This window comes from Emys orbicularis, chromosome 11, assembly GCF_028017835.1.
Source record: "Emys orbicularis isolate rEmyOrb1 chromosome 11, rEmyOrb1.hap1, whole genome shotgun sequence".
NCBI classification, from domain to species: domain Eukaryota; kingdom Metazoa; phylum Chordata; order Testudines; family Emydidae; genus Emys; species Emys orbicularis.
This window is the reverse complement of record NC_088693.1, coordinates 32213066-32229840: the sequence shown is the minus strand read 5'-3', so window position 1 is coordinate 32229840 and position 16775 is coordinate 32213066. Positions and strand designations below refer to the sequence as shown.

The 16775-nt window shown below is 41.8% G+C and overlaps 1 protein-coding gene across 6 annotated transcripts in view; it reads right to left on the bottom strand.

Annotated features, from left to right (window-relative positions):
- Positions 1–16775, bottom strand: part of MARCHF7 (membrane associated ring-CH-type finger 7) — a 34963-nt gene that overhangs the window by 17406 nt on the left and 782 nt on the right. For 3 of the 6 annotated variants that reach the window (XM_065413408.1, XM_065413412.1, XM_065413410.1), the window contains exons 2-3: positions 11360–11528; positions 1048–1209 (exon numbers count right to left, since the gene is read on the bottom strand). In XM_065413408.1, the coding sequence (XP_065269480.1) occupies positions 1048–1209; positions 11360–11518 (321 nt within the window). In that variant the 5' untranslated portion in view covers positions 11519–11528. Of the gene's footprint in view, positions 1–1047; positions 1210–11359; positions 11529–14678; positions 14764–16775 lie in introns of all 6 variants that reach the window. The other 3 variants (XM_065413411.1, XM_065413413.1, XM_065413409.1) reach the window with 2 other exon arrangements.

Below are 16775 nucleotides of genomic sequence, written 5' to 3'. Positions count from 1 at the left end.
AGTATTGTGCATAAAATGTCATAAATAGCAAGCTTCAATTCTGTATGGGGACCAGGCCCAGATGAAGGCAGACACTTTAGGCCTCAGTTCCTGGAGTCACATATTAATATTTCAGCTTCCATTTTAAAAGTATGCAACCATGAGGGTCCTAGTAACTGGAAAACATGATCAGGGTGTAATAGATGCCTGTCTGAATCAGCAAGCAGCCTAAAACAAGAGTTCCCCTTATTCATCTTAACTCTGAAAACTATTGCCTCACTCCAAGGAGAAATGGAGCCATGGGAGTGCCATAGTGTTAGTTTGGCCATGTGTGGGGCCACAATATGCATTTAAGAGTCTAGTCATAACCCCCATCTTTCCCCCATTATGCATACAACTCCTATAATTTTAAAATGGAGGATTTGCAGAGCATGTCCCCTTCAAATTTATATTTAACTAGTTGTAAGGCTATATTTATATCAGAGGTCACAGAATCCATGACTTCCAGAGACCTCTGTGACATTTTTGCTTCAGCCTCTGGGGCTGTGGGACTGGAACTGGCAGCCAGCAGGGTTCCAGCAACAAGGCAACAGCCTCCTCAGGGTCCCCCTGTGGGTTCCTGCAACAGATGACAGCCTCACATGCGGGGATGGGGGACCCTGCAGCTCCCAGCCACCATGGTGGCAGGAGAAACCATGGAGCTGCAGCAGCAAGTCACAGACAGGTCACAGCTTCTGTGAATTTTTGTTTATTGCCCATGACCGGTCTGTGACTTTTACTAAAAATAACCATGACAAAATCTTAGCCTTAACTATTTGTAAACTAATCTAAAACAAATCTAATTCAAGTCATTCTTTATAATTGTCTGTTAACAACTCCAGTCCTCTTCTTTCCCTTCCTCCTCCTCCCCCCCCCCCCCCCCCAAACTCTTAACTTGATTGAGTCTACCAAACTTATTTTAAGCATCATAGCAGGGGATTCCTACTAGCAGGTTTTTTTGACCTGGAAGATTTGTATGCAAGTTAAAACCTCTGTTCCCCATATATTTTATATATTATCAAATCTCACCAATCTGCTTCTGCTTCCCAAAAATCTTCCAGACCATGGACGATCAAGTGTCCCCGAGTAGTGAGTTGGAGAGGAACTAGTAAGCTTCCAAGGAGTTTCATGAGCTTCTCCTCTTTCTCCAATTCCCCAGTCTCTACTGGAACTATGCAACAGACTGGATTCCTAAAGAACAACATGCATATTACATGTAACTTTAAATCAAGATGGCCTTTTTAGTCATGCTCTGAAGACTGAGTACATATTAAGATGGTGGCACCAAGAGTCAGGAAACTTCAAAATTAAAGCAGGCACTCCATCTTTAAGTGTTTTGGACTTAAGATATAGGTGATAAATCTAAGAAGAATTGCTAAGCAAAGGTTTGTGGGCTTTGTTTTGTTAGTATTTTTTGGAGGGGTGGGGGGAAGGAGGTAGAGAATTAGTTTCTCTCTTTTCTGCTGCCTCAGATTCCGCCCTGACATTAAGTTGTTAATGGATTTTTGTACTGAGAGGAGAGAAGCAATGACCCAATCCTCCTGCTGGAAGACCTGAATAGTTGTCACACATGCAGCTGTAACCCAAACTGCAGAACTCTGTCAGTTTAAGGAAGCTGAAGTCTCTACACCCCCTCTCCTATCATTTGAGGGTAGGAAAGAGGAACTTTTAAGTTCAGGTTTCCTGTGGTATGATACCACTATTCCAATTCTGCAGAAATAAGTTGTTTAAAAAAAAAAAACAGGCCATCTTTCTACACCAAAGCAGTAGTAGAGGACAAAACTACATTTGTTTGGTTCACCTTAACACCAAACAGGATGATGAATTACATTTTTGCCGTCCTCAAGAGCTAACAACAGAATAGCACACTGATCAAAAGAAATCCTGTCCTAACAAAACAGATGAAACGAGGGAGGGCAGTTTGTCAACTAAATTGGTAATGTGGCTTATTAGCAAAGTAAACCAATGCTGTTACTCTAAGAACATTTCACGTAACATCTTCGTAAAATTCACTTTATTCTTAAGTGTTCTTGTTTCTTTACGGGCCACAACCATTTTCCTCCTATTCTGCTGCCTCTCTTCTCCTTACTTCTCTCTGATATGTCCCCAAAAATATATTATACAGAGGAGTAAAGGATAGTATCCTGACTCTCCATCCCCTTGCTCAGGGAGTACATTAGAGAAGTTTCACTTTGTAGGTCTGCTGCCCAACTCTAGTGCAATTATATGGAGCCCTACCAAAGAAGGCCTACAGGGCCATTTGGAAGCAAAACATAGCAATCACCATTGGGAGGAGGGAGTTACTTTAAGAGAGATTTTTTTTTTTTTAAGTAGTTGGGCATCCATGTAGCTGACTCCCCAGACATTGTGCAACAGCACTGAAATTATAAATAGCTATTTTGGCATGCATATTGAAGACAGTTCTGTATGGGAGCTTTGCAAAACACTGCTGGCTTTTGTACACATTCTGTACAAAATGTTCTTCAAATTGCTGGAAAAGTTTAGTGTATGGCAGTAGCTGCAACTAATTTGACTTTTGTATTTCCATCCTCCCAACACATCCAAAGGCTGCAGTCCATATTCTGGACAAATAGGGAAGTTAACAGTAATAGGATTGGAACATCACACTTCTGGAGAAAAGCTTTATACAAAAATTACAAAATCTTTATATTTCTAGTCGCTCTGATCAACTAGTACAGAGAAGGTTTTAACAATGTTGACATTCTTGAGGTTCCATATCAGCACCACTTAAGTGGCAACTTCCAACAAATTCAGTAGGAGTAAAATCAAATGCCATTTTTAATGACCCCTGACTTTCTATTTAAATAGAAAGACAGCCTTTTTTCCTCAAGGGAGACACAGTATGAAAGTTAACTTCATGCTACGAGTTAAATTCCATGCCTATACCTGGAGTAAATGTCATTTTTTAAGTTACTCCTTCTAAAAGATATCCATAATATAATGTCTTAAATATGGGAATAAACAAGGTTCATTAGCTTTTCTTTAAGATCCACTTTGAATAATTTCAAAGGGCTATGGGAAGCTTAAAATCTTTTAAATACTCCTTTTGTGATAAGCTTCTGGAATCACTGTTTCTAAAACACTTTAATTTCAAAATTAAGTTTTTAAAATCTTAAACTATTCATAACTAGGAAATTCAGAAAGTATCCAACTTTAAGAAACAGCTGTGCTTTTGTTTTGTAAAACAAGTCAGTTACATGTGTTCATAACTTCTACTGAGGCATGTCACTTGCCGCTTGCCAAGTCTTGCAATATTTTTCTTTATTCTCCAGCTAATGAAAACCTGAGAATTTCAGCTTTCATTTTAAAAGATTTCTAGTCCCCGTGCTTCACACAAAATCTTGAAAATATGACCCCAGTGCACCAGAATGGCTCAGAAACCAGAATCTAATGGGAAAGTTCTGGTTTTTAAATATCTCATAATTTTAAAGCCACTTTGAGATACAGCTCATGACATTTTCAGCACTGGTGGGTGGCAATACTACATTTGGGACTGAAATTGTCCATGCTTGGTCTCTGTCCAAAGGTAGACACTTTTTTTAGTGTTTACAGTTTTGTAAAGGGGTATTCTGCTTTCTTTTTTGCAACTGTTTAACCACAATCTCAAGGCTAAGTCTTAGGAAATGTTCTCCAAGATTGGAGTGTGTGTTTAAGGGTTCTTTAAGTCTTAGGCCAGGTCTACACTACCGCGGTAGTTCGACAGCTGGCAATCGAACTTCCGGGTTCGATTTATCGCGTCTGGTCTGGACGCGATAAATCGATCCCGGAAGCGCTCGCCGTCGACTGCGGTACTCCAGCTCGGCGAGAGGAGTACCGCGGAGTCGACGGGGAGCCTGCCTGCCGCGTGTGGACCGCGTCTGAACCGCGGTAAGTTCGAACTAAGGTATGTCGACTTCAGCTACGTTATTCACGTAGCTGAAGTTGCGTACCTTAGTTCGAATTTGGGGGTTAGTGTAGACCAGGCCTTAGTTTACTTTTTCCTAATTTTAAGAAATCCCGTTAAAGGTTTTTTTCTCAGTATAGTAGGAGAGAGACTGGAATTTTAGTGTTTTTTAAAAATCAAATTGTTGCATTACCGAAACCAGAAGTTGCAGTTTCTCTTATGTTCCCACTTAAGTTTATGTAATGCTGGTGTAAATGACACACACCACTTATTTTATGGTGCTGAACAAACAGTCCTACCCTAGAGTTTCACACAAATACTATGCAGTCCAAAACAAACTGAATGGTGAGTAATTAAAGCAGGAACACTACATAAAAAGGTGGGGGGTTTTAGAACAACATTTTTAAACAAAGGAAGTGAGGTTTTAATAGGCCCTAAAAAGCAGCACAAAAATCAGTGTCTTTGTCAAAAAAAGCAGCTCCCAGAAACTCCCATTTTAATTTTAAAAAAAATCTTATTTGTAGGAAAGGAAAGTGATGTTAATTTAAGATTTCTGCGAGCAAGTTTCGCAAAACTTATGAAAGGTTTGTATAATGGAAACCAAACGAACTTGCGTTTATAATGCTCTTACTTTTAGAACTCTAAATCATATAAAACTGACACTTACTGTGACGAAGTGGAGTTTTATTCATCTTATGTTGCATGAGTGTCTCACTGTCCTATACTAATACTGTGTGTACCTCTGTTTCCCTGTGTACTGCGCCAATATTTCGGTGGGGGGAAATGAGGCCTTCAGGGCAGGTGAGGCTGCCCAGCTGTGTATGCTATGGCCAGTGCCCTTTGTAAGCTGAGACCCAGGAGGGGTGTGTGACCGGGTGATACCTTTTTCCCTGGACGCAGGACAAAGAGGAGGAGGAGCAATGGGGGTGTTGGAGGTCGGATCACTGGTAGCTTGGTAGTCTGCGTGGGGGGGGGGAGGGGGGAGTCTAGGCCGTCTGGCCCAGGACTCATCAGTGACTTTCAGCCAAGTCCATGGTATCTTGATAGCAAGCTCTGTTCTACGCTGTGTTCCTGTCAACTAATAAACCCTTCTGTTCTACATGCTGGCTGACTGCAGGAGTTGGGGTGCAGGGCCCTCTGGCTTCCCCAGGAGCCCTGCCTGGGCGGACTTGCTGCAGGAAGCACACAGGGAGGAAGGGGATGCTGAATGCTCCAAGGTCAGACCCAGGAAGCTTTTTTTCCCCGGTGACAATATGCTCAGAGAGGAGGCATGCTACACCAGACTCCTGACTGGCTTTGTATGGAGTAGTTCCAGAGCACTGGCCTGGTGACTCCGTGACACTTACACTACACAGAGAGCATTTACTACTGTCAAATTATTTCTACTCTTCCTCAGACAGTTGGAGGATACAAGTGCATCTTTGTTTGGCTTGACTTTTAGCCTGTTAACCATGTCATGCCTATAGGCCGTTAACATCCAATTTACTTCCAAGTGTAAAATCCATTTGAAATCTTGGGGAAACTACGGTACCTAGATGGATGGTCTTAAGTTATTGGCTTCTCCCATTAAAATTTACACTGTACCAACTTTTTCATTTCTGATTTGTTCTGCCTCGGAAAGTTAGTTTTCCTATTATGAGGTTAGCTTTTCAATTATGAATGCTCTTTGGTTTTGAGAAGATTTTGTATGTGGGTGTAATTTTCTTACATTCTATTCCAAGATCATTACCTGGTATCCAATTGTTAAAGAAAAAAACACACTGCACCCCATTTTGAAGGTAAATATTATGCAGCTGCAGCAGCTCTTAGTGATATTTTGTTTGAGTCAAGTTTCAGATTCAATCTTGAAGTGACAAAAACCTGTCTGTTCTGTTCCTATTTGGCCATATTTATTACTACTTATTCAGGATGATCTTACTCAGTTTACCTGGTCACATGAAATCTGTACCTGTAGCAACACTGGAAACTGCTCCTAAAATTCCTTGGACAGCTGAGGTCACAAGAGAAGAGACAAATTGTTCTCAGAGATAGTTTGGCTCTATATCTAAGTACCAACACATTAAGTCTGCAGTAAGTTTCATTGACAGTGCGAAATTCATACAATGTAGACTTTGCCCCTGGATTCCAGACCTTAGAGTGTTACGATGAGCTCAAGAATGGTATTTAACCAGGGAAAGGGCAAAAATTGAATAGGTCATCGCTAAAATTGTTTAATTTGTTTAGAAATAACCTGTCAAAACATATTAAACTGAACATTTTTACAGCACCATATGAATACTGATAAAATTATTCTACATGTAGAGACTTATGCATCATCCCTATTTTAAGGGGAAGTGAGACAAGTGATTGATCCACGGCTATGGAATGAATCAGTGGTGTACAGCTAGCAGCAGAGTTCAGGAGTTCTAGCCTTACTATGAGTGAACATGTTGAAAATGTTCTAACCTATGCCTAAGCCATCCTCTGCATCCAATATGCCTGGAAAGTTATGTATACAAGACACAGGAATGTAGGCAAGATACATGGCTATATACCTGAGCTATACATGATAACTTGAATGATCTAGTACTCAGAAAACTAAATCCAAGAAATGGCTTATGTAACACAATGCTCCTGGATGGACAGTCAGCAGGGACTGAACATTTGGATTCTGGAGCCTGAGCCTATGCTAAAAGGCCTGCTTTCTTAGTTTCAATGTTGGAGCAGACTCAGACTTATGTGACCCAGTTACTCAAGGAGCAAAGAGCCAAGTGTTGTTGTTTAGGGGTTCAGATCCCAAGTGACCAGGGCAAACTGAGCCAGCTAGCCTTGAATAAGCATCTGTTCTCTTGTTTACACCTAAGAAAGTTTTACATGTTAAGGAATTTAATCTCCACCAACTGTGCTACTTTTAACACCATAAATCATGGCCTGCAGGATTTAATTTCTGTTTAATAAATTAAGCATTGCTTCCTCCCCCAAGCAATTTGCTTAAGAAAGTTGTGTTTAAAAAAAAAAAAAAAAAAATTCCAATGCTAACCCTCTACCTGTGATATTTAATACTAATTAGATGTGTTCCTATATAGTTTCTGCAAAATGAGTCAGTCACAAATAAGCTACTGCAAATTAGGAAAGAATGTAAAGCCATGAATCCTTCCAGCTCCTTCTTGTATATGTCGTCTTTCAGAGCAAAAGAGACTAACTAAAAGTAGCTTCAGAGAGCTTCTATTTATAGAGTCTTAATGCTGCTAAATTACCAAAAAGGTAAGATGAAGCATAACAAACCACACTTTTGTCTCCTTCTATAGTTTCCACTGTGTAAGACAATGCCTCCATTTCAATTTAAACCAAAACTTCTTAAGAGCAGTGCTAGGACAGATATATTGCACTACAAACTCTAAGCTTTGGGGACAGTTTAATAGAGATGTGTAGAGGAGGGCTGTAACTTCTGTGGACACTTAAAGGAAAGGTCAGAATTGTCTGAAATGAGTACTTTGAAGACTACAGGGTGAGGGTGAGGTGGATGAGGAGAGGAAGGTAGAAAACTAAATAAAAAAAAAGTCTACATGTTCTTTTTATGGACTGCTCCTGTGGTAAAGGAGGTCTATTTCTTAATCACGTGTACATGGCCTAGCACAACAAAGACCCAAGCCTTAGGGATTCCAAATGCTACAGTATAAATATAAAAATACCTACAGAACTACTGTTTCACCCAGAGGCGCACATCTTACCATTACCACAACTAATATGCCACTGACCACCTACCAAAATCCTAATTCTGCTTACCTTTAAACTTTCTGCACAAGCCCTTTTACCCAATTATTCCTCCCCATCAACAGCAGTTGTGGATGTTTGATGGTGTAGTTGGCGGTGTTTGGAGAGAGGAGTTTGGTAAAGGGTTGTGTGTAGAAGGAGGGGATGATAGGCTGGCATCCCTAGGCAGGGAAGCAGAGCTAGTGTGTCGTATATGGTAGTTTTGGTAATGGTTAGGTGTGTGCTTGTGAGTGGAATAGAGGGTATGTACTGTTAGGTGGCTTAACTTTTAACTTCCTTGCTTTTGTGGGTTTGTGTCAAATATTCTGTATGTGCAGTAACCCTATCTATTTCACAAATTTTGTATATTAATTTCCCAGGTTTTTAGTGCTTAATTTAGGAGGGGAAATGGACCTGCTTCTCTGGAAGCAGTGGGAGTGGTAAGTGTTCATCGCTGCACACTTTATCAGCACAGCAACTTTTTTCCCTTCTGTACTTGCAGGGGGGGGGGGGGAAATCGAAGTGTAGCTGCTAGTTGAGAAGGTTTTATGTGCATCAGGCTCTTTCAGCAACCCCATCAATCAACACTGTGTGTACAGCACAAGTTCTGTTACAACATGAATGGCTAAATCAAATGACCCTAAATCAGTGTGGTTTTTTTTAATAATATAAACTTATCCTGTGCATCAGATCCACCTGTCTCTCTACATAAAGTTTGGTAATGTTGGAGTTAATGAAAAGTGGGACTTTAAGGAAAAGCATTCAGAGCCCCAATTCAGAAATAACCTATTTCAAAATGTATGAAGAGGAACTACACAAAAAATTAAGAGGGCATCAAAAGCAATCCCGTGTAAAATTTCACACCATTCAGCCATCTGGTTTTAGAAAACAGGGATGTATGCCTCATTTGGATAAATAATAGACGTACACTTTCACAGTCAGTCACAGCTACCATTCTCTTTACCAACTGAAGGAAGGTTACATCAGCTGTATACCTCCACATTTCCTTTTCTAGAAAAGGATAGCGCTGATGTGTTCCCCATTTGAGTTAATCACTGAAACAACTATTAAACAAGACAGTGAGGATTAAACAGAAGTAAAGCCAAGCAAGTGTCGTAAAAAAATTTGCTGATAATAGGGAAAAGACTACTCCTATGCAAGCCAGGTCATATTCCCAAAAGTGCACTTCCACAGAAAGCTGGTCCATGATTACCAGACAAGCCAAGGCAGTGTGGTCCAATATACAGGCCATCAGGTTGGGAGGTAGACTTGGGATTTATTCCCTGTTCTGCCATACCTGATATTACACACCAAGCAAGTCAGTTTCCACATCTAAAAAAAGTGTTTCCCCACCTCTGTAAAGTACTTTGTGTGAATGAGTTATGAGTACTAAGTATTCACACACATCTTGGTACAGTAACTCCTCATTTAACATTGTCCCACTTAACGTTGTTTCAATGTTACGTCCCTGCTCAATTAGGGAACACACTTGCTTGTTTAAAGTCGCGCAATGCTCCCTTATAACGTCGTTTGGCTGCCTGCCTGTAAGATTCTGTGGAAGAGCAGCGATTTTACAAGGGAGCATTGCACAAGTTCCACTTCGCTGCCTCCTCTCCCTCCGTCCCAGAGCTTCCCCCACCGCCAATTTGGCGGCGCTTAGGACTTTCTGGGAGGGAGGGGCAGGAGCAGGGAAGCACCGTGTCTCCACTCCTCTCCCTCCCTCCCAGAAAATCCTAAGCACTGCTAAACAGCTGTTTGGCAGCGCTTAGGACTTTCTGGGAGAGAGGGAGGGAGGGAGGGGAAGGAGAGAAGATGCGGGGCTTCCCTGCTCCTGCCCCTCCCTCCCAGAAAGTCCTAAGCACGAAGTGCTGGGAGGGAGGGGCAGGAGTGAGGAAGCCCCACATCTCCACTCCTCCCCCCCCCTTCCCAGAAAATCCTAAGCACCGCTGAACAGCTGTTTGGCGGTTCTTAGGGCATGGGGGGGGGGGGAGAGGGATGTGGCGTGCTCTGGAGAGGAAGTGGAGCAGGGACGGGAAGAGGCGGGCCTGGAGCGGAGCGGGGACAGGAAGAGGCGGGCCTGGAGCATTTCCGGCAAAATCCGAGCCTGTTCTCTGGGGAAGCTGCCGCTGCAAAGGTCCTTGCCTGCAGCGGGCTGTGCCTGTGTGGGGTAAGCCAGGGGCACTTCCCAACCACAATACAGTACTGTATACAGTATAGTGCCTTTTGTCTGCCCCAAAAACATTTCCTTGGAATCTAACCCCCTGCATTTACATTAAATCTTATGGGACAATTGGATTCGTTTAACACTGTTTCACTTACAGTTGCATTTTTCAGGAACATAACTATGTTAAGTGAGGAGTTACTGTACATATTTACACTTGCAAGACTTCTTTTCTAAAAGGAATTTAGAGAATCTCTTTTCTGAATAGCATAGGAGGAGTTTTATTAAAACCAAAGTGTCAAATCATTAACTGAAGTGTAACATGAAAGAACTCACTGGCCAATATCTTGCATCTAAGACTTCCCCCAAATCTACTTATATACAGGTTAATCCTTAAAGTGTTTTCTAGTTTACTAAACAGTCTTATTCAAGACAGTGGTGCTCTACCTTATTACACAGGAGGGACACAAACCTAAGCACAATTGTGTGGGCCAAACAGATTCTACATATTTTAATACGACTGTCACCTGTATTGATTTATATTTTAAGTTCAGCTTGTTTCATATGTATTTAGATAGAAATAACTTATGTACAGTATTGTCTGTTTACACACTTGTGTAAACTAAAATGAGGTAAACATGACAAGGCTAGTGAATCAGCTGTTAGTACACCTCTACCTCGATATAATGCTGTCCTCAGGAGCCAAAAAATCTTACGGCGTTATATGTGAAACCGCGTTATATTGAACTTGCTTTGATCCACCGGAGTGTGCAGCCCTGCCCCGCCAGAGCACTGCTTTACCGCGTTATATCCGAATTCGTGTTATATCGGGTCACGTTATATGGAGGTAGTGGTGTATATTGTGTTGAAGCACCCCATTCCAGACACAACTCAGCCTTCACAGAGAATGTTCTAGTTAGCACCCCTTATGCTTTCATCTCTAGTTCTGCTAGCATGCTGGCAGAATGACTTGAAGCCTGAAAGCCTTCTCACTCCTTTATATCCTTATTCATGCCATACAACCTTCAGACAGAACAAACAGTTAATAAATACAACAGATCAGGTATAGCTTAATTGTGCTGTCATTTTTAGAGTTGAGACCTTTTACACCATTATCTAAAACTAAAATGCTGTGCTCTGGCAATACTGAAACTTATGGTCTCCACTTCCCTGTCAGGCCAGAAGATCCCGATTTTACTTAAACAGACTTCCCTCCAAGATCCTATACTATAATCACCATCCCGATAGACACAGGGTATGCATAGGACTCATTTAATGATGTTCCTTATTCAGGCACTGATTTAAAATGCTACATACCAACAGTAGTGGGGAAAGATGGTAAAACGAAGTGACTAAGCCATTTCATGGCAGCGCAAAGCACTACCACTAGCAAGGCCAAATCTTTGCATTTATCTTGTTTGTGTGAGAAAACATGTTGAAATTCCTCCTTATATTGCCCTTGAAATTGATCTTGTTAAGAATCCTGCTCAAAAGAGGCAGATATAGAAGGTGTTACTTCTAAAAGCAAATATAAAATGCCTCACCTGACATCCAGAATCCAGTCTCAGTGAAGATTCTCTTGTATGATATGCATCAGTTAAACTGCTTCCTCTGCTTCCAGACAATGTTCTAGCACTTAAAGAGGAGGAACTGGAGGGTTGAACTGATATCCTTCGAGGAATCCTTGAAGGTTTAGACTCCATTCTCAGTGTTCTACATGAGACAAAAGTTATTTTCCCCTCCCCCCTTTTTTTTTCCTAGCATAGAATGCAACAGATAGGTATGTTAAGTTTGTCATCAATACTTATTGCGCACATGCTTTATATAGTGATTTTTAAAGCACAGGCCTGGGAACCAGGCGACCTATCTTTTAATTTTAGAATTGCCATTAACTTGCTATATGACCATAAGGTAAACTGCATCATGTTTTACCTTGGCTTTCCTATCGTAAAATAAGTATAATACTTCACTACCAACTGTTTATAACTCATTTTGTGATACTTTGGTAAAAGATGCCAAATAAGTGTAAAGCATTAGTTACCTACTAATACATACAATCTCCCTCAAACAAAATTAAGTGATTTGTTTTTCTCTGCTAGGTCTTGGCTAAATTACCTTTTGGCTTTTCACATTTTTCCACCAGATCTACCCCGGTTTAACATTTCCCCACTTCTTAGAGGTCTTCCCCCTCCCTCAGTCCATCTACCCACACACTTTCCTTTGGCAGGAAGGCAAATAGGAAGTTTATTTAAAAAAAAAAAAAAAAAAAAAGCCTCTCTCTATACTTTGCTGTGTCACAGAGCCATGCATTACACCTACAGCATCAACACTTCTACTTCAGTTGGCTAGACACTTGACTGAAGAGAGTCTAGCCAAGGGACTAAAGGTACTATCAGTGTTCCATCCCACTCCCTGCAGGTCCAGGAAGTGGGTTGAGAAACTCTCAAAGTAATTTACATTGCTACTGCACTGCTGCAGCTCTCTCTTTCAGTTCTTCTCTTCCTACCTCTATTCTGGATGGTATCCTTGTAGTGCTTTCTAAGCAGCAGCATGAAAGTGGCATGAGCTTTGTCAGTTTCTTTATGCCAGGAATATGTGCAAGGAACAAGGACACAAACATGCTACTTAGGTGTGCAGAGAAAGGGGAAGACAGAGGGGCCTCATTCTGTACTACCACCTGCACTCACATCAGGGTTAAATTAAGGCAATCTGTGCCTAGGGTACTAATCCACAAGAGGACCCACTATCACCCCTCTCCCAAACAATGACCCTGCCATAATACCACCCTCCTTAAGGTAGCCGCATGCTTCTGAATTCAGATGACTGGGCAGTTCACACCTCTTAGCTATTGTTTCATGCCCTTTGCAGCTTCAGACAGACATTGGGCACAGGCCTGGTCTACACTTAAAATTTACATCAACATAGCTACAGCATTCAGGGGTATGAAAAAGCTGCACCCCTAAGAAATGCAGCTATACCGATAAAACCCCTGGCATAGATGCAGTTAGGTCAATGGAAGAATGCTTCCATTGAGCTAGCTACCGTCACTCGGGAAGGTACGTTTTGTCTACACTACAGACTTTACAGCAGCACAGCTGCAAGGTCTCCCATGTAGCTGCTCTATCCCAGCGGGTGAGAGCTCTCCTGCCAGAATAATTAAGCCATCCCTAACAAACAGCGGTAGCTATGTCGCATAAGTGTGTCTCCTGCCAACATAACGCTGTCCACAACCAAGCTTTTGTCTGTTAAACTTTTGTCAGTCAGGGATGGGGGCTTTCACACCCCTGACGGACAAAAGTGCTAATGTAGATGAAGCCATAGTGTTCCTAAAGGGATGGAAAAAGCTCTTCTACTGCCATAGGCTGTATCTACACTACAGGATTATCCTGGCATAACTATGCTGCTATAGTACCCATAGGGTAGACATGGCTTCAGTTCATATTTTAAAGCTTTTCCTGGCATGCATGACTTGAAACTTATTCTGATTTGATAACATTTTACATCCACCAAGGGAAGAAGTTACATGGAAATCCTGCAAACTATACTGTATTTGTCACAATAAAAGTTTCACAAAAATTGTTGTCAGAATCAGTGGCTCCCTAGAGTGTTCTAGATCAGGGATAGGGAACCTATGGCACCCGTGCCGAAGGCAGCACGCGAGCTGATTTTCAGTGGCATTCACACTGCCCGGGTCCTGGCCACAGGTCGGGGGGGGGGGGGGGGGGGGAGGGGCGGCTCTGCATTTTAATTTAATTTTAAAAGAAGCTTTTTAAACATTTTAAAAACCTTATTTACTTTACATACAATAGTTTAGTTATATATTACAGACTTATAGAAAGAGACCTTTTAAAAACGTTAAAATGTATTACCGGCACACGAAACGTTAAATTGGAGAGTGAATAAATGAAGACTCGGCACACCACTTCTGAAAGGTTGCTGACCCTGTGCTAGATATTTTGAATGGTAACTTAAGACACTTAGAAAACATTAAACTCCTACAAGGAATCATTTCATTTTCCAGTTCTAGCGCTTTAGGGCTTGTCTACAAATAGATGCAGGAATAAGAGTGTTAATTTTCATAGAATATCAGGGTTGGAAGGGACCTCAGGAGGTCATCTAGTCCAACCCACTGCTCAAAGCAGGACCAATCCCCAGATAGATTTTTGCCCCAAATCCCTAAATGGCCCCCTCAAGGATTGAACTGACAGCCCTGGGTTTAGTAGGCCAATGCTCAAACCACTGACCTATCCCAATTTAAAACAGAATAGCTATTCTAGACCGTCTTCACATGGAGTTATTCCAGAATAAATACTGTTTCAAATAGTACTATGTTAAAGCACACTGGGGAACTGTTAGTACATACCAGCAGGGTTTATGTGGACCAGTTAAGTGTGTGACATATTGATGCACTTTAGAAATCACATCCCGTAGTGTGCATCACCCCATTGTGTAGACATGCTTTTATTTCAGAGTTATTTTTAATTTTTTCTGTATAGCTTTTCCCAAATACTTCATGTGTAGATGAGCCCTTGAGTATCTTCATATTAACCAGTACAATTTAACTACCTTAAAGGTAAACACATGACTTAAAAGGATTGTTTTAAACCCAACAAAAATTAGTAGCGTAAGTACCAGGAATCTGAGCACAATTTTACATGGGGGGGGGGGGGGGAAGAGACCCACTGCAAAACTGTGTCCCAGGGGACTTAATCTAAGACTTTAGATATTCAAATTACCATTGCATTACAATGTTACATAATTGTGTTCCACAAACTGTGTGGGGGAAAATATACTGGTTGTCTTACCAGTGCTAAAATATATTCATTTGACAGCTTTGTGTATAATTACTGGGTTTGACCATACTTAGCTTAAATAGGCTTCCTTGATTGACAACATTCCTCTGTTCCCCGACACACTCACTAAAGCATTTTACTAGCTACAGCAATACCTGCAAATTACACAAGTACACAGCATTGTCGGTTTACTTGACAAATTACATTGAAAAGGAAACCTCAACTGACAACCATTTTGGATTTTTACTCAGAGGGGCACTGGGACCTTACCCAACTCCGATCTCAACTGTGGCAGAAATATGAGTGAACATGGATTCAGTATGGATTCAAAGTAGCATATTTTTGCAGGTTCTAAAATCCATTTAGACACTTAAAGATTAGACAGTTACACTGAAAACATTCAAAGTAGATTTGTGTTACTGAAAAGAGTTTCTATAACTAAAATTTTACAAGTGTATTTTTTAAGTGTTCAGCCAATTAATAATTTGGTAGACTATGTTAAAAGCTAGCAATTGGATATGCACCAAAATTTAAGTTTTAGCTCTCCAGAACTTTGTTTTAGAAGCCCATAGAAGAAGATTTTCATGGATAACTGTTTTCCTTACTATAATAAGGGTTACTTCTAATACTGAAGGTACTTTAAGATCTCTTACCACTTTCTTATGACAGTCCTAAGTTTGATGAGAGGGGCTGAAGCTTCTCTAAATCCCATTGCCTCCTAAACACTTAGGTGTAGCAAAGGGGTAAAAGATGGCGTTGTTTCTCCAACTACAGTACTGGCAAGCCAGGAAGCCACTGTCTTACCCTTCTCACAATCCATCAGTGCCTCTAGGTACAGTAAAAAAGGAGAACCAGGCTTAAGAGTCTACCAATTCACCACAGAGAAGAGATGGAGATGATAGGGGCTAGCACTGACTTGGAGCCTCTCCAGAGTCATCAGCTCCAGGAAGGGAAGGAGAAAACCAACACTTCAGCTTGGTGTTTCAAGAACAATCTTTCTGCTCCACCATAGGGAGAAGTGGGGGTTGGGGGCCAAGAAAAGAAGCAATGCTTATGGGTCCTGCAATTTTAGCTTGGAGGCATGTGATGAGGGGGACCACCTCAGATCTTAAGTAATAGACAATTCAAGTAATTTTTCTGGAACTTGACAGCTAGTGACAGCTAGAAAAAAAACCTCCTGATCCAAGCATACCCTAAAGATTTAAAAACAGAAGACAAAGAAATTTCTAAAGCTACTGGGATTTTGGGAGGACCTTACTAATAATAGCTTTTGAACACTTGGACTTTAGATCAGGAACTATTTTTAATCAGAAGAGAATCAGGCTTAGGGGAGAGACAATACATTTACCTGTCTCTTACAGCTGCTAGAGGCCACTTCAACCATTCTGCAGACAGGGAAGGCTTGAGTGATCATAATTTGCACCAGTTCTGAAAGGGCCTCAGTGGGCCATTGCAGCACTACACAATAGAAGTGTGCATATGCCCCTTCTGCCATCCCATAATACTTCATGTGGAGGGGGTGCATAGAGCTAGCATCCCTACATCTCTGCCTGTTAGGAAGGCCTCTGCCTCAGGAGTTGGGGGAGTGGGAGAGAAGGGAGGAAGAAGTGTCTCTTATGGATGGTTTATATTCCCTTTCCTCTGGCACATAGGGCTGGTCTACACTTGGGGGGGGGGGATGGATCTAAGATACGCAACTTCAGCTACGCGAATAGCGTAGCTGAAGTCGAAGTATCTAAGATCGAATTACCTGGGGTCCACACGGCGTGGGAGCGACGGCCGCGGCTCCCCTGTCGACTGCGCTACCGCCGCTCGCTCTGGTGGAGTTCCGGAGTCAATGGTGAGCACGTTCGGGGATCGACTGCTACCCGCCGATACAGCGGGTAGTGAAGACGTACCCACAGAATCATAGACTATCAGGATTGGAAGGGACCTCAGGAGGTCATGTAGTCCAACCTCCTGCTCAAAGCAGGACCAATCCCCAGACAGATTTTTGCCCCCATCCCTAAATAGCCCCCTCAAGGATTGAACTCTCAACCCTGCGTTTAGTAGGCCAATGCTCAAACCACTGAGCTATCCCTCCCCTCCACATGACCATTCCTAAAGTTCCCTCCAGTGACTAGTTCTGGCATGGCAGGACCCACAACAAGGCAATGATCAATTCCCC